The sequence below is a fragment of the Notechis scutatus genome, chromosome 6 (genome assembly GCF_049901735.1).
Source record: "Notechis scutatus isolate UNSWTSFEM ecotype Mainland chromosome 6, rNotScu1.2, whole genome shotgun sequence".
Taxonomy (NCBI): Eukaryota; Metazoa; Chordata; class Lepidosauria; order Squamata; family Elapidae; genus Notechis; species Notechis scutatus.
In genome coordinates, this window is record NC_142014.1 from 5,893,333 (window position 1) to 5,918,563 (window position 25,231).

General features: G+C 37.2%; 1 protein-coding gene across 4 annotated transcripts in view; it reads right to left on the reverse strand.

The window, feature by feature from the left end:
* Nucleotides 1-25,231, reverse strand: part of DOCK4 (dedicator of cytokinesis 4) — a 368,535-nt gene that overhangs the window by 181,074 nt on the left and 162,230 nt on the right. For all 4 annotated transcript variants that reach the window (XM_087969279.1, XM_087969278.1, XM_087969280.1 and 1 more), the window contains 8 exons: nt 15,680-15,804; nt 11,994-12,156; nt 10,385-10,491; nt 8,838-8,994; nt 7,752-7,849; nt 7,571-7,654; nt 7,384-7,484; nt 4,105-4,186 (listed from right to left, as the gene is read on the reverse strand). In XM_087969279.1, coding sequence (XP_087825405.1) covers nt 4,105-4,186; nt 7,384-7,484; nt 7,571-7,654; nt 7,752-7,849; nt 8,838-8,994; nt 10,385-10,491; nt 11,994-12,156; nt 15,680-15,804 — 917 coding nt within the window. The remainder of the gene's footprint in view (nt 1-4,104; nt 4,187-7,383; nt 7,485-7,570; nt 7,655-7,751; nt 7,850-8,837; nt 8,995-10,384; nt 10,492-11,993; nt 12,157-15,679; nt 15,805-25,231) is intronic.

The following is a 25,231-nucleotide window of genomic DNA, read 5'->3' on the forward strand; positions in this document are numbered from 1 at the left end:
AAAGGATGGAACTCTTCATCAGTGCATTGACTATAAGGAGCTAAATGCAGTGTGCATGGAAAATGTCTGTTGCCCATGACAAAGAACATACTTGCCAAAGGCAAAATATTCACTAAATTAGATCTGTGGGAGGCTTATTACTGAGTTCAGATCAAGGAGGGCAATGAATGGAAAACTGCCCTCTGGGATGTTTTCAATTCTGAATACTCTCTTTGGACCCCAGCTGCAGTGGGCCCCAGCTGTGTTCATATAACTGATTAATGAGACGTTGCATGACTACTTGTACAAGGGGGTATTGGTATATTTGAATGATATTTTAATATATACTGAGACTATATTGAGACTGGAAGAGCATGTGAAATTAGTGTGGGTGGTCCTAAAAAGACTCCAAGCAGCTGAATTGTATGCAAAGCTTTCTAAATGTGAATCTTCACCAAGATAAGATTGATTACATGGGTTACCTTAGGCCCCTCCCCGCACTAGGAAGCAATTACAACATTTCCTAGGTTTTGCCAATTTCCATTGGCAATTCATCACTTCATTTGCCAAAATTGCATTACCAATCACCAATCTTTTAAAAACTAAGGGCGAGGGCAAGCTGAAGCCGAGTCTGTCACTTGTGGACTATGGAGTGCCAAGAGGCATTCAAAAAACTCAAACAGCTGTTTGTGACAGAGCCTGTGCTAAAGCATCCTGATCCAACTTCTCCTTTTGTAATTCAGGCAGACGGGAGTAATATAGCTGTGGAGGCTGCACTATTACAAAAGAATGACCATGGGCTGTTACTATTCTGCACATACACCTCTAAAAGTCTTATGGGAACTCAAAGTGTCTGAGAGGGCTAATTCGGTCTTGTTACGGTACCTGAGATGCTACACTAATTACCAACAAGACAATTGGACTGACCCTTTACCTTTTGCAGAGGTGGCATAGAATAATTCAGTGCATTGTTGCACAGAGTTTATCAAATTTAAGGTGGCCTCTGGTCACTATTTTGTAGCTAAGCCAGAGCTGCCTCAAGAGAAACCTCAAATACCTTCCTTGGGAGAGTGGATAGCCCAATTTCAAAATATTTGGCCAATAGCATGTAAGGTGCTGAAAGTATATGTCAAGTACATAAGAAACAAGCTGACACTGGTTTTGGACTTCCCCGAAGATGGACTGCTGACCGTGATCATCCATGGCTTTGGTCCATGCTTCTTCGTCAGAGAAGCCCGATTGGCTAGATTTGGGCAGAAGCCACCTCATAGGGGCAGCGGAGGAAGGGGAGACCATCAGCCGGGTAGAGAGGAGTTGCAAATCCTCTCCCTGGGTTGGCAAATGCTCACTCCCGAAGACGTCTGAAGCGGTGGTCTAAAATGGCCACCCTAAAGCTGAAGAGTAAGCTGGAATAAGATTGTGCAGGAGAGAGAAATAAGCGGACAGTATGAGAAACGGGACGCTATAATTAAATGAAAGGTACCCCAGGATTAATCTTTAAGAATTTTTAAGAAAGTATTTAAAGTGGCGAAGAGGAAGGAGAAAAAAAATTGAATTGTTTCTGACAGCGGGGGGCTTTGAACCGAGAAAGGTACAAGCTGGAAGAAGAAACAATTTAACTAATTTGGATAAATATACTTTGATTTTACATAGGCACTGATAAAGCTGAATTTGAGACTGTTAAAGGGAAAACTTAATACCAATTGGATTTGACATTTTTCTTGGAAGATTGTGGTTTAAAAAGACCTGAATAGTTGAATAAAAAAAAAGGAGGGGTGAAGATTTGTTATAATAAAGAGTGCCATCTAATGGTTAAATCTATTTTTAAATCTAGTTACGGAATATGTAACTATGGTCATATTTGTATGTAAATGTGGAAACCTGTAATCATGCTGTTCACTAAAAAGAGATGTTTTTAAAATGTGGAAAACTGAAATAAACTTGTTTTAAAAAAAGAAAAGAAACAAGCTGACAAAAACATGTGAAACCAAAAGATTTTAAAGTGAGTGACAGAGTTTACCTTTGCAAAAATATCTACAGTCCACCCAACACTATAAAAACCTAGGTCCTAAATATGTTGGACCATTCCCCATCATTAAAATAATCCTGTTACACTACAATTGGAATTGCCTATGAACCTTAAATGTATTCACCCCATGTGTCACTGCTGTTTACTGAAACCTAAAACTGTTTTTCCTCTTCGCCCTACACCTAATGCCCCGCTGGTGCCCATCTTATTAATTGAACGAGAGCAGCATTTTGAACTTAAGGAGATTCTAGATCAGGCTGTCAAACTCGCGGCCCACGGGCAGATGCATCACATGCTGGCCATGCCCAGTTTAGCGAAGGGGGGGGGAGTTGCAATATGTCACATGATGCTGCTGTGATGATGCGAGTTTGACATCCCTGTTCTAGATTCTAGGAAACATAAAGGGAAAGTCCAATATCTAGTTGTATGGAAGCATTTCCTTCCTTATAGTCTGAGTGAGTAGATGCTAAACATGTCTGGGTACCTAAACTCCTCCAAACCTTTCCCTGAAAATACCTTAACAAGCTCCGGATTGAGTAGTGGTACTTGGTTTATATTGCTTTACCTATCTGTATGTTGTTTTCTTGTTTTAGGGATAACACCTCTGTTACGGGGGCCCGAAAGTCAGCCTGGTTATCTTCGCTTTCCTTCAAGCTTTCTGCCAGCTGCCATGGTGAAATGTGTGTGTGTGTGGAGGGGGGGAAACAATGGATATTTGGGAAGGAAAGTGTGCAGAAGGTGAAACTGGAATTTCTGAGATAGCGAGGCTTTGAGTCAGCTTGGATTGTGTAATATCTTCAAGGCCAACTGTCCTGGGATTGGCACGCACAAAGGAGTGATGCACCTGCACCAGATGTTCTCGAAACATCTTCCTGGCTGATGATTGAACTCTGGTTGCCTGGCTACTGGGGTGGGTGGAGGCTCTGGCAGCCCTGACAGCCAGCTTGTATCACTAAGATTTCTTTTTATTTCAGTCACTTTTTTATATCAGGTCATATAACCAATTGCATTTGTCCCAATATGAAACCATTTGCAACATCATCCAAAATATATTTTAATACAGAAAAATAGCTCATATTTGGAGATATCTCATGCTAACTACACTTTCACAATTAACCAAATAATCTTCATTAGAATAATAAATGCCAATTTCCCAAAGTGATCTCAATCTAATGAAAAATGTAGTCCAACTGTCACAATACAAATATTTTTAATATAAATCTAAACCCAAATTTTTATCATCGTAAATAGTGATTTTGTCCATCACTATAAGTAAGGCCCCTTAAATTGTGTCTTACACATGGGCTAGTCAACAGGTTAAATCTATTTTATATCAGAAGTGCTATTTGCCAAACTACTTTCACAATAATTTCCATATGCTGCTATGAGAGAGATATTAATCAAAAGTTTTGCTTTTAGTTCTTTGATATCTTTATAGTTATACAACAGACTATGATAAGTCATGGAAAAATATTAATATTTACTAGTTCCCAAAGATATGAAAAAGTTGTTTTTCTTGCTATCTTTCTATCATTATAACTTAAGCAGTAAATGCTACATACCCCAGGAATTATCTATTATCTTCTATTTGCACTTCTTCTCTATCCATTTCCAATATCAATACAATTATCTATGTGAATACGATTTTGTTCTTGTTTGTTTTGTTCTTTACACTGTAATCTACTAAACAGAACCAATCCATTTTGTGCTCATATTAAGTATCTATCATGCACCCATATAGTTCTTTCACAGTTGCAATCTTTCACTCACACAGGTTTCAGGGTGAATCACTGGGATGAGAGGTTTGAGAAAAGCTAATAAACATAATCTTGAACAGGAAAATGCAATTGACTCTACTCTGGATACATGCTATGGTAACTTCATTTGTCACGAATTAGCATTTTTATTTTTATATACAAACAATATTAACAATCATATTAAATCAACTTCTTCAATTTGCTTCTAGTCAGATGTGTCGAATAAATGGAGTTGCCCTAACTGGAAATGATAGCAATTGTAATCTAGTAAAAACCTTTGAATAGAAGCAGATTAGAAAAAACTAGATGAGATTACACCATCTCTTTCAGTTTTATTACCTTTAATACTTCCTGATTGTGTGTTTGCCTTTCTACTTCAGTAAATCGGTCAACATGCCACTTCAATACCTTTATGAGATCTCTAAAATATAAAAGAAAACTTAGTTCTACATTGAAGTCTTAATTCATTGTTAAATAGACTAATAACTGACATGAATAATAATTCATAATTTAATCAGTACATATATCTACTGAAAATTAAGCCTCAATAAGCTATTCCTAGGAAAGTGAGCAATTTTGCAGAACAATTCAAATAAAATGTAATTGGAAAGAAAACTATTTAGTGGATAATCTATATTTAAATTGCAAAATTATGAATATAGAGTATAGAACATTATTATTGGCATACATTTTCACAAATATAATAAAGTTTGGTTGCTTTTAAGGTACTAATATACCTTGCTTTCTAGGTAGGAAAGAAAGTTCATTAGCCAACCTCATTGTAGTATGTGCAAGGACACTGAATTCTTCTAAATAATGAGACACCTCCAATGAATGAAATTTTGTCTGAGTCTGGCATGATACATAACCATTTTTTTTTGCTTTCATCTCCAAATCTTAGAAACTCAGACATCGTCAATAATCTTTGCTCTCACAGTCTGAATAGGACGATTCTCCTCACTCAGTATTTTCAGTAGTATAGTATAGTATAGTATAGTATAGTATAGTATAGTATAGTATAGTATAGTATAGTATAGTATAGTACCGTACCGTACATAATTTGGCCTTGAACTGGGGGCAAACATTAAAACAGCTATATGTACTTTCATATAAAATAATACTCTATCCTGAAGCAATGTGGGCCAATAGTCTGATTTGGTATATAACAGATATTTGTTTAATGAATATACTTCATTAGCTATGAAAATGTGTACACATTCCTAGAGAGAACATTTTAATCAATACAATGTTGGGTTCAATGAAAAATCTTATATGGAAATAAAGGGAGAAATTCTCAAAATCCTTGAGAACTGCACCATATCATTAATTCTGAAGGAGGCAAATTATACCAAATAAAGCAGACCAAGTTAGGACTGGGAGTATGTATTGTTTTATGAGAATAACCAGTCCATGATTGCTTTCTATATGGACAATAAAATATATATTTCACTTCCCGTGTTAGGTATACAGGTAGTCAGGGGTGGGATTCAAATTTTTTAACAACCGGTTCTGTGGGCGTGGCTTAGTTGGTGGGTGTGGCTTGGTGGTCATGTGACTGGTTGGATGTGGTCAACTCAACATCACTCATGTCAAGGGGTGCTTCTCCTCATCTGGCCTCTCATGACAGTGGGGATGCTGCAATGGTCATATGTGTGAAAAATGGACATAAGTCACTTTTTTCAATGCCATTGTAACTTTGAATGGTCACTAAATGAACTGTTGTAAGTCAAGGATTACCTGTAGAACAATAAAAAAGCTTCTTTCCTTGAAAAAAGTTGTCCTAAATACCAATCATTAGATTAAAAATACCTGTAAGCCAGAGTTACAAATCAGGCAGGGTGCCAGAGCACCTTAAGGAATTAAGAGTTAAGATGCAGTGATAACTATCAGCAGCCAACTCTTGCTCATAAAGTGAAACCCTTTAGCAGAGAGGTCATTAAGCTCTCCAGAAAAAGCACACCCAGGAGAGCAATCCTTAGATCCATTTGCACCACTTAAAGATACCAGCTGGTCTCACTCATCTTACAAGATATCCTAAGGAAATAATCCAGATTTAAGGAAAGATCACATGCCCCTCAGAAAGACAGTAAAAAACTCAGTGCCAAGCTTGCATCCTGCCTCTTGGAATTACACCCCAAAAGGACAGTGCCAGATACCACTAAAGCAGTGAAGGAAGACCCCCTCCCCAGATAGAAAAAGAAACCATGAAGCAGGAAAAAATTCAAACACAATGCAAATAATTAAATCACAACAGTAGCTGTTGCTTGTTGAAGCTGAATAGGGAAAAATTATCCTATCAAAAGGAGATTGCTTCTAACTACCGGTTCTCCAAACTGCTTACAAAGTTAATAAGGGGTTTTATAGAACCAATCAGAACTGGTAGAATCCCACCCCTGCAGGTAGTCCTTGACATATGAACATAATGGAGACTTCCGATTATGATTCTAAGTTGCAACTGTTGTAAAGAAGATCATCATGTGACTGACCCAATGTTATGAACTTTTTTGTGGCAGTCAGAAAGCAGATATAGCAGTCATTAAATAAATCCATTGTTGCTATCAGTAGTTTTTGCCAAGTATACAAAATATGATTAAATGAACGCAGGGCGTGCATTCATAGGAACTTCGTTTCTGGGTCCTATGTAGTTTGGGAAGAGATATGTTGTAAAATGGTTACTAAATGAACAACAGTAAGTCAAGCACTACATGTAACAATCATGGCCCATTAAAGTGTACTATAAGACCATAAAAGGTCTGGTATCTATTAGTGCAGCACAGCAGTTCAAAGGCAAAAATGTCCTGCATCACACTTGGAATACAAATCCAGTACATTTCTACAACTCCTTAAAAGCAGCCACAACTTTTTCTAGCTTCAAATAGGTATTTTTCCACAGTTGCTGTATGATGCCATCCCAAATCCAAGCCTCCAAATTCAAAATGTTGCATTGGCCTACTTGATACTTCATCATTCCTTTTGTACTATCAGAATTGATTGTGCTCTAGTTTACTCATACATATTCAAACCATGTGGTTTATAAGGGCTATTAATAAATCCTTTGAGAATGAGGGGGAAACTACTTAAAACCCTAGAACCATAGGGCTAGAAGGGACTTTGACGATCTTCTACCTAGTCCAACCTCCTGCTCAAAGCTGAAGGCCTTATATGGCTATCTAATCTTTTCTTGCAAACTTCTATTCCACTGATTCATTGTTCTGAAGGACGACGTTTCTCCTTATTTTCCAGTTTGGATCTCTCTTTAACAAGCTTCCACCCATTGCTTCTTGATGTGCCCCTCAAGTGCTTTGGAAAATAAATCCACCCACCTCTCTAAGTTTGAATTTGGTTTAATATTAGTCATTTTCCCAGAAACAGCTAAAGACACGTACAGTATGAACTTAGGTTTATATAAAAGCAAAACAATTATACGTCAGATGATTGATTTAGTATCAATAACCAAATGCTCAGATCAATTTTTATAACAAAGTATAACTAATTTAAAATATCAGTTTATCAGACTTTGGTTCTAACCATGGAGACTACAACACATTTGAACTAAAGTCGATGTCAACTGCCAATCATCTGATTGCATCTATATTCAAAGCATTGAAACCTTTCTACCTGTAAGCAAGAGCTCCTGCAAAATGACTTTGAATGTAGGTATCCATAACTGGCCTAAAATGATGAAACTTGCTGTCCTGCAGCAAATTAATTATGTGAACCTAAGGGGGAAAAAAATTCATATTAGTTTATTTTAGCAAATTTCAAAAATCAAAACAAACACAAGGAATAATAAAATTTGCCTTACCAAACAGTCAAATACTTGGGAGCCATACTTTTGAGAATTTTCATCTAAAATCCCAAATAAAGTGTCTAGCGTATCTTGAAGAAACTAGGTGAAGGAAGACATATTTAAGAACTATATATTTTGGAAATGTTACTCATATTTTATCTCAGTGAGAAAAATAAACAGTGCCAGTTGTATTCACCTTCACTATTTCAGAACCATCAATTTCTTTCAGTTTCGAGAGGCAACCTGCAATTTTTTCGGGGTGAGCTCTCCATTTAAGAAGGTCAAGCATATCCCCTACAAAATAAAGTTTAGCAAAAAATACAAATGTAAGCAAACAATTTACTATATATACACATTAATTTTAGAAACAGCAAAAAGGAAAAGGTTATACAGTATATCTAAGTTTCCTTAAATCAAGCTTAAATCATGTTTTAAGCTGAAATCTGTATATGCTATCAAAAAGATTGTGGCACATGAAATTAACATTCATTTTATTCACTCACAAGTGAATAAAGAATTTAATGCATTTAACTTCTGAGTAGAGAAATAGAATTGCACTGTTCAACATGAAACAGCATTTTTGTTCCATTTATTTAAATCTGGGTCATGCATTATATTCGATGCCATATATTTAATAATATTCCTCAGAAGTCCTCATATTTCTCACTATATTTTATCATTTTGGGCAATAAACTGAAAAACACAGTAAGGGCATTTTTAAAAAATCTGACAGCATTGAATGGTAATTTAAAAAACAACAACAACCCATAGATGTGCTACTTAAAATATTGTAACATTAAAACTGCTACATTTTTAATCTGCTTACAAACAGGTCAACCAATAATTTATTTGTGTTTTGAGCCAATCAATAGTTTATTAAGTATGTTCTGCATAAATATTGCTAATATTGAATTATAAAACATATTTGTAATACTATATTATGCCTGCAAATAAGCTTATCCATGAATAAGACAACCCTCAAATTTTTAACCAAAATATCATGAAAAATGCACAAGCTGTGGATAAGCTTACTCAGTTCATGTATTTTCGTTTAAAATGTGAGGGTCTGCTTAACCACAGATAGGTTTATACATAAGTATACATGGGAAACAGAAATACTAAGAAAATATTGCTGTTTATACCATGGACAAGTCCATTTGTGGATAAGTGGAACCTGATTTGCGGTGTATTTTTGCACTTAAAATTCTTGGCTTATCAACAATATATAGTATATCATAATAATAAGCTCATCTACTATATTGTATTATGCATTATACTTTACCATTCTGTGTGAGTTTTGTTGAACACAGAAAAGACGTAATCCAGAAAGATTCCTTAGTAGATTTTATTGCTTGGTGGTTGTTTGCAAGAAGATGCCCTTTTGAAAAGGGAAATTTGAGATAGCGACTAGAATCCCGAAGGCTTGTATTTTCTTCACACTGAGAGAACAATTACATTTTAACTCACTACATCTAATTAAATAAAATGCAGCACAGAACTGTCATCTAAAGCCATTAGAAAAACAATCTCCACTGCTAATCAACTGTATTTTTTAACATTTTCTTCCTATGTACTTTCTAGGTATCTTCTTTGTTTGCTGTGCTTTAGGATATTTAACCATTGATAATATTGTACCGTGTTTCTTCAACAATACGCCCCCCCAATAGGAAGACCCAGCATGTTTTCTAGGCATAAAATGAAATTAAGCCCCTCCCCCCAAATTTAGACCTATTTTAAAACATGTGAAATGGGGGGGAGGGTGGGGGGAACTTGCCATTAGAAGCGCCCCGCAGGCAGCCACACCTCGCTACCAGCCGCTCCTAACGGCCGATCATGGCAGAGCGCGGAGGGCTCCCTACCCCCACCAAGCGCCTTTGCTACAGACCCAGGTATGGTGCTGGTTGCAGGCCGGGTCATCAGGCGGGTGGATGTCAGCCTCGGCAGGGCACTTTAAATCACGAGACCTTCAGCGCCCGCCACTGTGCTTCCTCCACCCCTGTTGCTTTCCCTTCATATTCCTCCACCGGCAGCATTTCAGCCGCTTCTTGGGTGGGGGAGCTGCTTCTGTAGCTTCCACGGTTCCTGCCGGCGCTGGCGAGAGAACAGTGGCAGTACCGGCGGGAACTGCGGAAGCTACAGAGGCGGCTCCCCCACCTGAGAAGTGGCTGAAACGCTGCTGGTAGAGGAATGTGAAGGGAAAGTAACAGCAGCGGAGGAAGCACAGTGGTGGGCACCGAAGGTCTTGTGATTTAAAGTGCCTTGCCAAGGCCGACATCCACACCGCCGCCACCCGCCCGCTGACCCGGCCTGCAACTAACACCATACCAGTCTGCAGCAAAGGCACTTAGTGGGGGTAGGGAGCCCTCTGTGCTCTGCCATGATTGGCCGTTACGAGCGGCTGGTGGCGAGGCATGGCTGCCCGCAGGGCGTTCTAGGTGAGGGTGCATGGAGGGGGGAGAAATTAATTCACCCCCAAAAAGATGGCCTAGCCGTTTTTGGGGGGCTCAAAAAAAAATAAGACCCGGGCTTATTATATGAGAAACACGGTATATCTATATCCACTTCCTATGCTCTAAAATTTCCACATCCCGCATGTCCCAAGTTTGATACACAACTGATATTCATCTTTTTCCTCATGTGTGAGAGAGCTAAACTGATTTATGCCCATGTATGCAGGTGTAATATAAAGAACCAGCAACATAAGCTGGAAAAGATATGATGGTAGGAATATTACAAAATGACAAATCTAGTATTCTTCTGACAGTTGAATCAATCTAGGATTTTTCTTTCTGAATAAGCTATTTTTTTCTGGCTTCTTTTTGAAAATACCTTGTGTACAATGAGCTCATGAATGCCATCTGGCAGGGTCCTTCCGTTTTCTTGCATCAGAGGGATGAAAGAAAAACCAAAAATCTTCTTCTCTCCCTTCTCTTTTGCTGAAACACACATACACATTACAAATACACCATATTCTAAGCTACAAGTGAAAGTTCATAAATGAAAATAATATAAAATTGCACATATATTTGGCAAGGCTAAAGGCAATAATATAATTTATAAGTTATTATAATATATAATAAGCTATATAACAATTTGATTGTTATATAATCAGTCAAATGTGCAGATATATTAATTACACAATACAGTTAAAAGATGACCAATCTGATTTCTGTTGACTTCAATTAATTCAAGATTAGAACCAGACTGGTGAACCAGACTGGTGTAGCCAGCTGGAAGACCTTAGGCCAGTCACTCTTTATCTCATCCCTAGCAAGAAAAAGGTAAGGCAAACCAATTTTTAAAATCTTGCTACAAACACTGCATGCATTTGCCAAAGCTGGAAGGATATATATCCAGATCACACAATTATACCTATAATTTAATGAATAGCAATAGCACTTAGACTTATATACCACTTCATAATGCCTTACAGCCCTCTCTAAGTGGTTTACAAAGTCAGCATATTGCCCCCAATAATCTGGGTCCTCATTTTACTGACCTTGGAAGGATGGAAAACTGAGTCAACCTTGAGCCAGTGAGAATCAAACTGCTAAACTGCTGGCAGCCAGCAGTCAGAAGAATTAGCCTGCAAACTGCACTCTTCAGGATAACTTATTTTTATGTTAGAATACATAGGAAAAGCATGCTGCTATTAAGTTAAATATGTTAATAATTATATCCACATTTTTTCATTGAAAGATACATTAAAACTACAATAGCCAACTAGAAATTACTTCAAATTTAGCTATTAGATTCACTAAAATAATTAAATGATCCAAGCGGCTTAGGGGATTCTATACAAACCCTTGTGACTTTAGGAAATAAAAGAGATTGAAAAGGAAAAGAAACCACTCCCATCCACTAAAATCAAAATGATTTTTTTTTTTTGAAGAAAAGAAGCCATAATCTTCCAACAACTCATTTTGTATAATCCTTTTGGCAACTTTTTTCTCTGTTCTGAATTAAACTGGCAAGAGATTCTAATCCAATATCAGCTACTCTTCCCTTTTTCTTTCAATCTACAACCAGCTGTAAGTGTGAACAGGTTGCCAAGCTTCCTTCATGTGATTGCCGGAAGAGACACAATGTTTTACAACAGGGCCATTGTACCACCCAACGGTCATTAAACAACCAGTCGTAAGTTTGAGATTATCTATACATTTGCCTCTTGGATCATTAGTGTTTAAAAGCATAATTCATGTTCAGTTACAGGCAACCATACATTTATTTTTGTGGAATATTCTAATACAAAGCTGTTGTTTTCAGTGCATACTTGGTTTTTTTTTTTTTCATTGTGCTGCCCTATGAGAGCCTTTCCTCTACTAACTCTCATTTATAAGGTTGCCATTTAAGGTGGCAACCAGCAGGTGTGAAGAACATTTGGGTGAAAAATGTTGATTGTAATTTAAAATAACTACCACTTCTGAATAGGTCTTACTGGAACAGTGGCGGAATTCAAACCGAAGGTGTGCTCCCCTGAATTTATCCACTGGAATAGGTAGTTTCAGCAGTTCAGCCCACCTGGGACTGTTGTTATGATACAACACAAAAGAATGGAATTCAGAGGCTGGTGGCTCTCCACAGCCGAAGGAGATAAAATCCTTAAAAAGAAAGCATTTTAAAAAACCAAATTACTTCAGTTGTAAATCAATGGTCAGTATTCTGAAGGATCTACAGTAAACAGAACAAAACATTTCGTTTTCCATAGACTTTTGGAAGGCATAAGCAGGGGCAAAGACAGATAATGAGATAAATTTAATTTACATACTAGTAAGGGCAGGAAAAATGCTTATTGTTCATTCAGGAATAAAGCATGAGGAGAATCCTTTATCATTGTCCATGGTATTATCTCATTCATCAACCTACTGTGCCCAAATGTCTATGGAGATTCTCAGTCATCCAGGTCATGGTTGTCCCAAAGGTGCTTTTTTAAGAAGCAACTGGATTTTCTGTTTTTTTCTTTGAAGATGTTTTGCTTCAGCTGAAGAAGCTTCTTGGATGAGAAGCAAAACGTCTTCAAAGAAAAACCAGAAAGTCCAGTTGTCTCATGAAAAAGCATCTTTGGAACTATTATGCCCAATATTTCCTTTGGGCATGCGCATGTGTTATATTATTTTCAGTGTTTCTCATTTTTCTCAGTTTACGTTTATTTTGTCTTAACATCAGTCTGCAACTTTAATATTAGATTTATTACAACTTATTGCATTGCTATATTTTATATGCATTTTTATGCAAAGGAATTCTGTAAAAAAATATATCAAGTTTTCCAATAGTCATGGGGAAGAATATTCATTCATTCATTCATCATTCATTTGTTCATTCAATAAATATACATAACCACCCACCTTACCCATTCACTCTATTCTGGGTATTTCTCTGAAATTCACTATACCACAATAAGTCCTTTTTTATTGATTCAAAATATCAATAAGGCAAATAAAAGACAGCAAATCCTTTCGTGTGTGCATGAGGGAGAGTAATTTGACTAATATTCTCAACTGTGTGGAACAGTTACTTAATGTTTCATTTCAGATTTTATTTAAATACTATTCGTCTCTTTGAAAAAAATCCAGAGATAGGGAAAACATCTTGTGGGTGATAAAAGGCAAGCCTGGAAGAAATAATGCGATCATCTGAACCAGTTTTTGATTCTTTTGAAATAGTCCTCAACTGACAACAGTTCATTAAGTGAGAGTTTGAAGTTACAACAGCCCTGATAAAGTGACACGACTATTTTTCATAATTACAACCACTGCAGCACCCCCACAGTCACATGAATAAAATTGAAACACTTGGCAACTGTCTCATATTTATGATGGTTGCAGTGTCCAGGGGTCATGTGATTATCTTTTGCGACCTTCTGATAAGCGAAGTAAATGGGGACTCCAGATTCACTTAACAACTATGTTACTAACTTAACTCACTTTTAACTCTTTCATTTAGCAACAGAAATTTTGGGGTCAATTATGGTCATAAGTCAAGGACTACCTGCATTTATTACTCTTCAAAAATCCAGCTTGGGAGAATGTTGCTCTAATGCAGTGGTTGAATGTGTGCAGAATTAAACTGTGCCCTGTGGAAAATGGAATTCACTTTGGGTATGCGTGACGGATTTATGCACAAGTCCACTGAGTGAATATGATCACAGACTTCTTCGTTAGCTGATAAGACTGCCAGTTCCAAAGATGTCCCTGGATAATATGATGGCAATGAGGAAGGTCACTTTCAAGGTAACATATTTACATTCACTTGGTTTATAAGTTTGAAAGGATGATTTCTAACATTTTCAGAATCAGGTGATCAGGTCCCTTAGATGGGGACATTATATGAGAAGGGACTCCAGTAGCATGTATATCTTGATTTATGGGCATTCAGAGACAGATAATCCCTCAGAGTGTGTTGGGTTATAGATGATTGACTTGACTGGAAAAAAACCCAATACTTCAGGAACAGGGACCACCAGTTTAATTTACTTCCTCCTTCTCAAGGAAAAAGCATAGGTGATATCTTAAATTTGTCTGTCAATGTTCCATGGGAAGCTAAGATGATCTGGACAAAAACTACATTATTATCTATATTGCTATTTAAATCTCCAGGTATGTAAATATAACTTGTTTAGATCTGAGGTGAAATTATGTTCCCTGGGGAGACAGTCCACTCTAACTGATAAATCAATGGCAAGTGCGCTATCTCAGAATGCTAGTATCTTCTGGAACATGGGTGTCAAACTCGATCACGTCAGGCGACATATTGCAGCAGTTTTTGCCTTTGCGGAACCAGGGTGGCATGGCCTACACATGATGCATCCAGCCCACAGGCCGCCAGTTTGACACTCCTGTTCTGGAAACATCAACATATTTTCTGCCTCTTCACCTGCCTTTTCAACTAGTCAAATTTAAAAAAGGAAATGAAAACATTGAGCTACTTGTATTTTGAGGCCATCCTTTTGATATTCACCATCCAGATTGATGATTCTGTTCTCAGGACTGATTAGCTTAAAATGAACTTTAATCTCTCCAAGAAAAACTGATAGTACTGCCATACTAATTTAGCTACTTAAAATTCAGGATTGTTCTCCAATCCCTATTCTTTTTAGGCATTATGAAGGCAATTTAGTGCACTTAAAAGATTGTCAGCCAGTGGCACCCTTTCTATGGCTTTCTCAGCTAGGAATTGGTCACTGGGTTTCAAGATCTCCTTTTGTGCACTGGTCTACATTGAAGATAGAAGGAACAAAAAAACTCAAAAACTTAAACTTGGATCCTAGAAAGGCTATTTGTCTTACCTTTGGTGGCCAGAACAGCATTCTTTTTTTTCCCCATTGTTTTGACCAGAGCCTTGGGTAAAGCCCAAAATATCTATCATTTGTGAAAGCACTGAAGGCTAGTACTGAACTGGATGGTGTCTATGTTCCAAATAATGATCCAAAAATGTATGGCTGCCTAGGCAGATCTAGCCAAAAATTGTAATTAATTTAGGCCAGAATCAGCCATGAAGGCCTCATAATTGCCAGTTAGTTAATGCTCTGGAACAGTGGATTAAGACTGGGAATCATCAACTCTGTTTGATCATAGTATCACTCTTTAGACATTAGGGATTTGCTGTCATTCTTTTGCCATGTTAAAGAGAATGCCATTAAGTTTGTTACTAGGAAATATGAGTATATCAACTCCACTTGGAAATTAGGGAGATTTCTAGGATTTCCATCAATGGTTTGTATCTTGGATACAGCTTTCATTGGTTGCAACAGACAGATCCTCAGAATAGAATGTCTGTGCATCTTTCACTAAGAAGCTGATCATTGCAATTCAAGTTATTGGGAAGACTTCAGACAGACCCAGCAGCAGTTTAACAGATCCAGTCCAATATCAACATAATTCATGATCTTTCAGTTTCATTACATTAATTATGCAGACCTAACAACAGATTGTTTGAAACTAATGTAATGGTATGTCAGTACCTAATATATAGATTTCTCGTTAGCAGAATCAGCAGAGCTTAATTCAGACATTAAAAAATCCTACAGTTAGTCATCTAGGAGCATAATTTCTGGGTTGTTCCTCATAAAAATTGTAATTTGAAATAGTATTTATAATTAAAAAGAAAAAGTTAAACAGAAATTACATTCAAAATTTGTCCACTGCAGTCCACAATGTACATTGTGACTTCCACATTTCTGGCCACACTTTTCCCTCCTTTTTCAAATTCTCCTCTTTCTATTGTGATATATAGATCATTTCTCATTTCACCTATAGGAGAAAAAATAAAACAAATCAACCAAAACAAAAATATCACTTCAGCGTATCTTTAAACATATAATGATGATGATGATGTTATAATAATAACAACAACAATAATATAAAAAACAAGTAATGACGAACAAGCTGAAGAAACTGCTAAAAAAACATAGAAAAAGACTACCTACCATTTGTGAAGTGCTTAGCAAAAGAGTGAAAGATTTGTTAACTGCCGTGAACAACATTTTAACTTACATCCCATCCAGCACACTATATGAAACCAACCAACTAATGTATAACACAGCCACTGTTATAACTGCAGAGCTGGGTTATAAAATGCCAAAAAAGAAACCACTGGAACACCAAAGTGGAAAATTTGACTTGAAAATAAAATAAAAAAACTACGAGGGGATGTCAGCAATTTAAAGTATTTGAAAGAAGGAAAACTAAAGAACAAAAAGCTGAAAAATAATTTACACAAAAAATACAACCTGGAGGAAAAAACAATAACTGAAATCATGGAAGAACTAAAACAACATGTAATAGCAACAGCAAAGAAAATTGAAAGATACGAATGACAAATAAAACAATATCGTGAAAATGTCCAGTTCAGAAGAAATGGAACTTCTTCTACCAGTCCTTTGATGAAAATCGAGTCCAAACTAATGTTCACCCATGTAAAGAAAAAACTTTGAACTTTTGGAAAGAACTGTGAGAAAACCCAGTGGAATACAACAAAACTGCCTCCTGGATCAAAGATATTCAACAATGAACAACACAAAACAAAATGGAAAATATTGTAATAACAACTGACATGGTTGCAAAACAAGCAAAGAAGGTCAAGAACTGGAGTGCACCTGGCCTGGATAAACTGCATGGATACTGGCTAAAACACCTGACCAGCCTCCATCATCGCATGGCCACTCAATTTGATGAAATGCTTCAAAATGTAACAAGCGAAGAATGGTTAACAGTTGGCCGAACATACTTGATCATGAAAGATCCAGAAAAGGGCACAGAACCAAGCAACTATTGCCCAATTATTTGTTTGCCACAACGTTCAAACTTTTTACAAGAATACTGGCAAATTCAATATTCAATGATCTGATAGAAAACAGCTTGTATCCAGTAAAACAAAAAGGAAATTATAAAAAACTGAGAGGAATAAAAGATCAGCTGCTCATTGACAAAATGGTACTAAAAAATGCAGGATGAAGAAAAATGAATTTTAATATGGCATGGATTGATTGCAAGAAGGCATTTGACTCACTACCCTACAGCTGGATTAATGCCTGTCTGGAAAACTTTGGAATCAGCAAAAAATATTTGTACATTTTTGAAAGCAAACATGCAAAAATGGAAAACAATTCTAATAACAAATGGGGAGAACACTCACTTTTGCCACTACTGTTCAACATTGCATTAATTCCACTGACAATAATCCTACAAAACACAAAACTGGGATACCAAATCTCAAACCAACATGGCAAGATAAACCAAGTACTATACACTTAAAACCGTATGCGAAAAGTCCCACAGAACTTGAATCAATACTCAGCACAGTCCAACTGTTCAGCAGTGACATCAGAATGAACTTTGGACTTGAAAAATGTGCCATATTATCCATGCAGCGAGGAAAAATGGAAAAAATAAAAGGAATACAACTGGTTGATTGTTCTCACTGTCAGAAAATTTAAATTTATTTCAACACAATTTTATTTAAATCTTTAAAGTAGTCTTTTCCAAGCCTAATTGGAATTGTTTGAAACAAATATAAAATTCTGGGTAATATATTCATCTTGATTGTTGATATTCTTCCTATTAATGACAGTTGTAAATTTTCCCATTTCACCAAATCTAGCGCTATCTGCTGTTTAAGTTTGATATAATTATTCTCTTTTAGTGTACTGCATCTCGCTGTCAAGTATATCCCCAAGTACTTGATCTTATTCGTAGCCTGAATTTTCAATAGGTCTGCCAGTTCTTCCTTTTGTCTTGATAGCATATTCTTTGTCAAGATCTTTGTCTTATCTTTATTTATTTTCAAACCAGCCACCTTTCCATATGTCTCTATCTTTTCTATCAATTTTGATGCTGTTTCTAGTGGGTCTTCTAAGATGAAAACCAAATCATCTGCAAATGCTTGCAACTTAAATCCTTCCTTTTTAATTTTCATCCCTTTTATATTCTTTTCATCTCTAATATTTCTATTTAGCATTTCCAAAGTTAACACAAACAACAGAGGTCACAGTGGGCACCCTTGTCTTGTTCCTTTTCTTATATTGATAGAGTCTGTCAGTTCTCCCTCTATCATTACCTTTGCCGTTTGCTTATGATATATAGCTTCTATTGCTTGAATAAATTTTCTAGCAAAGCCCATCTGTTCCAGCAGTAATAACATGAATCGCCAATTCACATTATCAAATGTCTTCTGTGCATCTAGAAATATCAGAGCCATTTGTTTTTCAGGATGTGCCTCATATTATTCCAAAGTGTCCAAGATTACTCTCATATTGTCTTTAATTTGTCTCTTTGACAGAAATCCATTTTGATCAGGATGAATAAAATTATTTAAATATTTTTTAAGTCTTTCTGCCAATATTGAAGAAAAGATTTTATAATCTGCGTTTAGTAGGGAAATAGGTCTATAGTTCTTGATTTGTAATGGATCAGCGTCCTCTTTTGGAACAAGTGTGATATAAGCTTCTGACCATGATTTAGGTATCCTCTTCTTTAACATAACTTCATTCATAACTTCTAGCAATGGAAGATTCAATGATTCTTGTAATGTTTTGTAAAATTCTGCAGGAAGTCCATCTGGGCCTGGTGCCTTTCCATTATTTTGCTTCTTGAGTGCTTCAGTTAACTCCATCATCGTTATATTGCTTTCTAACATTGTTTCAATCTCTTTAGGTATCTGGCATTCTGTAATTAACTCTTTCCTCATCAATATTCTCTTGTGTGTATAGTTTCCCATAATAGTCTCAAATTATTTCCTTCTTCTCTTTACTCCCATAGCAAACTTGGCCTTGGTCATCTATTAATTGCAATATTTTCCTTGATTCTTTCTCCTTTCTCAATTTATATGCTAACCATTTACCTGGTTTATTTGCATCTTCAAAGTAGTTATGTTTAGCACCTCTAATTTTTTGTGCTAATTCTTCTTTTTCTATTAGACCCATTTTATGTTTGGTTATATCCATTTTTAACTTAATGTCCTTTTTCTGTGGCATTTTCTGTAGCTCTTTTTCAAGTCCTTTATACTTATCCTCTAATGCCTTAAAGGCTAATCTTTTCATGGTATTTCTTTTCCTTGTATAGTCTATTATCAAGCCTCTGGCATATGCCTTCATTGTATCCCATACGTTCTGGATTGATGTATCTTCTTTTTTGTTTTCTCTAAAGAAAAAAGCCAGTTCTTTCTCCATCCACTGTATGAAGTCTTTTTCCTTTAAAATAGTATTATTTAACGTCCATCTAGATCTTCTTCTTTGTCCTTTCCATTTAATTGTCATTGGATTGTGATCTGCCCAAGTACTTGTTTCAATATTTATTTCTTGAATATTAGTTAACAATTCTGTTGACATCCATATCAATATCTATTCTGGACCATGATAAATGTTTATTTGAGTAGAAGGTGCATTGTTTGGTTTTAGCATTTCTTTCTCTCCATGTATCTTTTAAGTTTATTTCATCTACCATTTTAAAAAAAATATTTAGGGAGAGTCTTTCTGTTTTGCTTTATTGTTTTCTGTGCTGTATAGTCCAGTTTATTGTCTACAATTCCATTAAAATCTCCCATCATAACTATATTAGCATAGTCCAATTCAATTATTTTCATATGTAATTTTTTATAAAATTCTTCTTGATTGTCATTTGGGGCATAGATTGCAATCAGGAGTGTTTTCGTATTATTGTCCATTATTTCCATCATTAGTATTCTTCCGTCATCATCAGTATAAATCAATTTCGCTGGGATGGTCTCTTTAATATATAAAACCACTCCTCTTTTCTTACATTGTGTCAAGGAAGTAAATATTTTCTCTAATTTTGGCTGTATCAACAATTGTTCATATTGTTTTTTAATATGTACTTCTTGTAGACAGATTATATCAAATTTTAATTTCTCTAATTTATGGAAAGTTTTCCTTCTTTTAATGGCTGAATTAAGTCCATTTATATTAATTGTAATCAATTTTTTCTCTTCCATGGTTATATTTTGTAGTTAGGTTTGACAGTTCTCGTGGATCTTGGTTCACATTGTTCTTTGGCTTCCTCCTTTCCACCTACTGCACCTTCTTTTTTTTCAGTCGTCATTTGGAATTCAATTAGTGAAATTTCTTTTTCTGCCTTTTCTTCTTTCCCTCTGAAAAATTCTGTGTAAAATGATTCAGCTTTCTCAATTGAGTCAATTCTATATCTCTGTTCTTGCCATGTGAACATTAAACCTTCCAGAATCAGCCATCTATAATTCACTTCTTTTTAAAGTAGCAATTTGGTCAAGAATCAGTATTCTCTTCTCATCTCTCTCACTCTTCTGGGTACTTGTTTCAAGACCACAATCTCCTTATCTTTGTATTTCAATGTTTTGTCTCTTGCCATTTGCAGTATTTGCATTTTAATGGCTTTCTTTGTAAATCTGATGTGAACTTCCCTTGGTAAGCTATTTCTCATTGCATATCTTGTGAAGACTTGTGCGGATGCTAAAAAATACTGGACTAAAATCCACACGTGGTTGGAAAAAATGACAAAAAAACATATATATTTGAAACCAGAGATATTTTTATTGGGAATTTTATCTGGAATATATAGTAAAGACTTGAAATATCTGATTGTAAATGTATTAACAGCGGCTAGGATTGTATTTGCTAAAAACTGGAAAAATGAGAAAATACCATCACAGGAGGAAATCATTAAGAAAATATTGGAATGTGCTGAAATGAGTAGATTGACATTTGAAATTAGAGAACAAGAGGATAAACAATTTTATAAAATTTGCGATCTATTCTATCAATGGTTAGACAATAAAATACAGTTATGAAATATGTAGACTCTTATTAAATAATAAATATATAAAGATGTATTTCTTTCTTATTATATCTACAAAATTATTTTAGGATAGATTTGGGATGATAATATGAACTGTTATAAAACAAACTAAGTAAATTATGATTATCTTGTAAAACATGAATGAATAAAAGTATAGTCAAATGATTGATTAATAATGATATTAATGTATTTAATATTTGATTGAAAATACGAGATTATATACAATGTAATTGTAATTGAAGACTACAAAATGGAAGCACAAAACAATTTGTAAACCAACTGGCACACTGTCTGTACATATATGGAAGATGGCCTGATGTTTTTATGTTTTGTTTGTTTATGTTTGTTTTAAAAACCAATAAAAATTTTTTAAAAAGAAAGAAAATGATCTATCCATAACAAATGATCTTGGGTATTGGGGAATTCTAGGAAGTATCAGCTGATCACAGAAGTCTTACTTAGTACCCTTTATAGTTTAAAAACAGGTAATAATCTGGGTCAATCAGCTAGATGTATTATCACCGAAATTCATTTCATTCTACTTTGGAACAGGGCATCTCTTTTCTTAAAGAAATGATATTTATCCCCATGACGATTATGGTATGGTGGCCTTGGTTAGAATAACTTCCTAGATGTGCATTCTGCCTTTCTTTCCCAGACAGTATATCAAAGTAGAGAGTTGTGATCAGTCCTATGGATCCTTGGGAACAGGACCTACCTACTCTCCCCTTCATCCTCGTAGGTGTTCAGCTGATTCTGTTTCTCAGTAAGTAGGTATAAAACACTTTCAGAATGAGCACAATTATGATAGTAGACATACATTTTTGTTAAAATAGTAATTAAGGACTACTGGTATGAAATGAAGTTTAAGTTTCTATTTCTGATTGATACAGTGTTTTTGTGTCATTCTCATAATATTCCAGGCAGAATCAGACCACAGCAAAAGACTGCTATCAACCCTCTACTCCTATGGCATAACACCAAAAAAAGAAAGAATAGGGAAGAATCTATACAATTTATGAAAGGACTTGGTTTGGTTGTTGCAATTTTAAAAATAATTAACTATTGCTAACAGCAATAGCAATAGTATTTAGACTTATATTGATCCATAGTACTTTACATACTGCACTCTCTGAGCTGTTTACAATATTGTCCCCAACAATCTGGGTCTTCATTTCAAAGGATAAAGGATAAAGGCTGACTCCTTGAGCCTGCTAGAATCAAACTCCAGGCTGTGGGCAGTTAGCCTGCCGCATTGCATTCTAATCACTTTGCCACTCAATATCCAAATGCTTATCTTGTGGAAATAACTGGCTATGAACTATTGTCAATTTTTAAGTCCCATAGATAAAGAGGTCAGAGTTCTAGAAAGCACAAATGCCAACTACTGTCAGTCTCTGAAACCAGAATGCTTTGATGACCAATTTTTCTACTTCCTGACTGTCAGCTTGTGCTTGCTGCCATAAAATTGTGGGGGGAGGGAACTATGGAGAGTTTTAAATGGCAGTTTTGCAACTGTGCTTATGTTATCTATCTTCAAGGACAATGTAGTTGGCTCTGGGAGGCGGTGGCAGATAAGACGAGTAACCATGTCCCTGGAAGGGGCGGCGGGGGAGTGGATGGTGTCCCTCCACAATGACAATGCCCCCCAACTGTGGAACTATGATCACTTTATGGCAGCCCTTCTCCAATGATTCAAGGATCCACTGGCTGAGCACAAGGCTAGGATCCGGATAAAGACCATCACCCAAGGGCGACAGTCAGTGACCATGTACACGCAGGAATTCTGAGAATTGGCATGCCAGGTGGCCACATGGTCTGAAGGCATCCTCATTGACTGCTACAAAGATGGCCTCAATAATAACATCTACCACACCTGCATCTTGCGTGGGGCCCCACGAACCCTGCAACACTGGTATGTATTGGCAGCAGAAGTGGAGATCAACCTTGCCCAGGACCGATGCTGGAGGGCCAGAAAATGGGTTAAGTCCTTCCCTCCCACACGTAAGGAACACCCAAGGAGCCTGATGTGCCTCAAATGTGGGGAAGAGGGGCACCGAGCTGCAGCATACCAATCCAGCAGAACCAACCTCAGTGCCATGGCAACCCTGAGGGAAGAGGCAATGAAACTAGCTCAGAGGACCTGAGAGATAGCACTGAAAGGTCTGGAGGTTATAGAGTTCACCCCTCCTGGCTCTGATGAGTTAGGAACTCTGACCAACTCGAGTGAGGCTGACAGTGACGGCGATAATGGTCTCTTGGTAAGTCAATGGGTGACCCCTGTAATCCTCCTTGTGAAGTTAGTGGTACCCTTTTGGGGGCCCAAGGGAAGATGCTGGCTTTATTGGACTTGGGTTGCATTAGGTGCAGCCCTAAAGTCATCAAAAAAATGGGATTGAAATTCAAATGGCTGGGAGTGCCCATAGCATTTTGCCAGCTAGATGGAGGGGGCCCAACTCACTTTATAACTGAACCAGTAGAGATGAGAATGGGAAATCATAAAGAGACTCCAAGTTTTATAGTGGCACCAGGGATGGAGAGGCCCCTCCTACTTCGACTGTCTTGGCTGCAGAAATGGAAGTTTCACCTGAAGTGAATTGGAGGAGGGTTTTTTTTAAAGATTCTGCAGAAAGTGGCCAAGGAAGACGAAAAGATCCCAATGCCCGATGGTGAGAAAAACAAAGGGCAAAGGGAACTGGGGGCAGCAACTCAGGATCACTCAATGAGCAAATCCAAAATCCCAAAGAAGTACTGGGACTTGAGAGATGTATTTAGTGAGAAAGGCTCTAATGCGCTCCCACCCCATCGCCCCACGGATTGCAGTATTGAAATCCTTCCTGGAGCTAAACTCCCAAAGCCTAAACTTTACTTGATGACTCCATGCCAGCTAGGAGAGCTTTGCACCTTCATAGACAAGAACTGAAAACATGGATTTATCCAACCAGCAAGGCCACAGGTGACAGCCCCAGTTTTGTTCTGGGAGAAGAAAGATGGGACTCTTTGTCTATGCGTTGATTATAGTGGGCTAAATGCAGCGTGCATAGAAAATGTCTGCCCATTGCCACTGATGAAGGACATGCTGGTGCATCTCGCCAAAGGAAAAATCTTCACTAAGTTAGACTTGCTGGAAGCTTACTACTGGGTGCGAATCAAGGAGGGTAATGAATGGAAAACTGTGTTTAATTGCCCCCTAGGATGTTTCCAGTTCTAGGTGCTCCCTTTCAGCTTACAGGGCTCCCCCGCAGTGTTCATGCAACTAATCAATGAGGTGCTGCATGACTTTTTGTACAAGGGAGTATTGGTGTATTTGGTTTATATTTTAATATACACTGAAGTGAGGGAGGAACATGTGAACTTGGTGCAGGCAGTCCTTAAAAGGCTCCGAGCCGCTGAACCAGAGGTGGGATGCTACCGGTTCGGCCCAGTTCTGCCGAGCTGGTAGCTCGCAAGATCAGCTGAGACCAAACTGGTTCTCTCCAATGATCTGCTATTGGGCCCACCCGCCTGCCTGGGCTCCCATACTGACCTTTATTTCCTGCTTTTGAAGTGCAGTTGCACAGCACATTGCCACACGGTAGCTATTAAAGACACAGGGAGAGTGCAGGATTGCAGGAGGTGTCTAGATTGCCCCAATACAAAGGTGTTAAAGCTGAAGTGGTCATACCTGTTATTCCCTTGAAGCAGCTAGCAACCCCAGTAACCACTAGAGCTCAGGGGAGGGAGGAGTCTGAGATTCCAAATGAACGGTGTGAGAAGCTCAAAGAAGTACTAAAAGCTGATGAATGGCTCACGACTCACAAAAATGACTGCACCATGTGTGATGGACTGGCTTGGGTCGGGGCCAAATTATACATGCCCTCATGCTTGAGAAACACTATATTAAAGGGCACCCATGACTCTAAGTCAGCAGAATTTTGGATTCGTAAAAACCCCGCACTTGGTTAAGAGGCAGTTTTGGTGGCCTTCCTTGAAGAAAGACATTGAAAGCTATGTGGCCAGCTGTCCAATTTGTGCTGCAGCAAAGAGACCTCCGGAGAAACGCACAGGACTTTTACAGACACCGTGGAAAAAAATAGCTATGGACTTAATTGTGGAATTGCCTGAAAGTGGGGGAAACACTGGTTTTTGGGTTGTTATGGATCTCTTTTCAAAACAGGTGTACTTTGTTCCCTGCCCCAAAATTCCCTCTGCAAAGACATTAGCTAAACTCTTGGTACAACACACATATAGGTTGCATGGTGTCCCTGAGTGCATTATTTCCGATAGAGGAGTGCAATTTACATAGCAGTTTTGGCGAGAATTCTTGAAGCTGTTGGGAACCACCCAGGGCTTAAGCTTGTGAGACAACTAACACAGTACCTGGAACAGTACCTCAAATGCTACATTAATT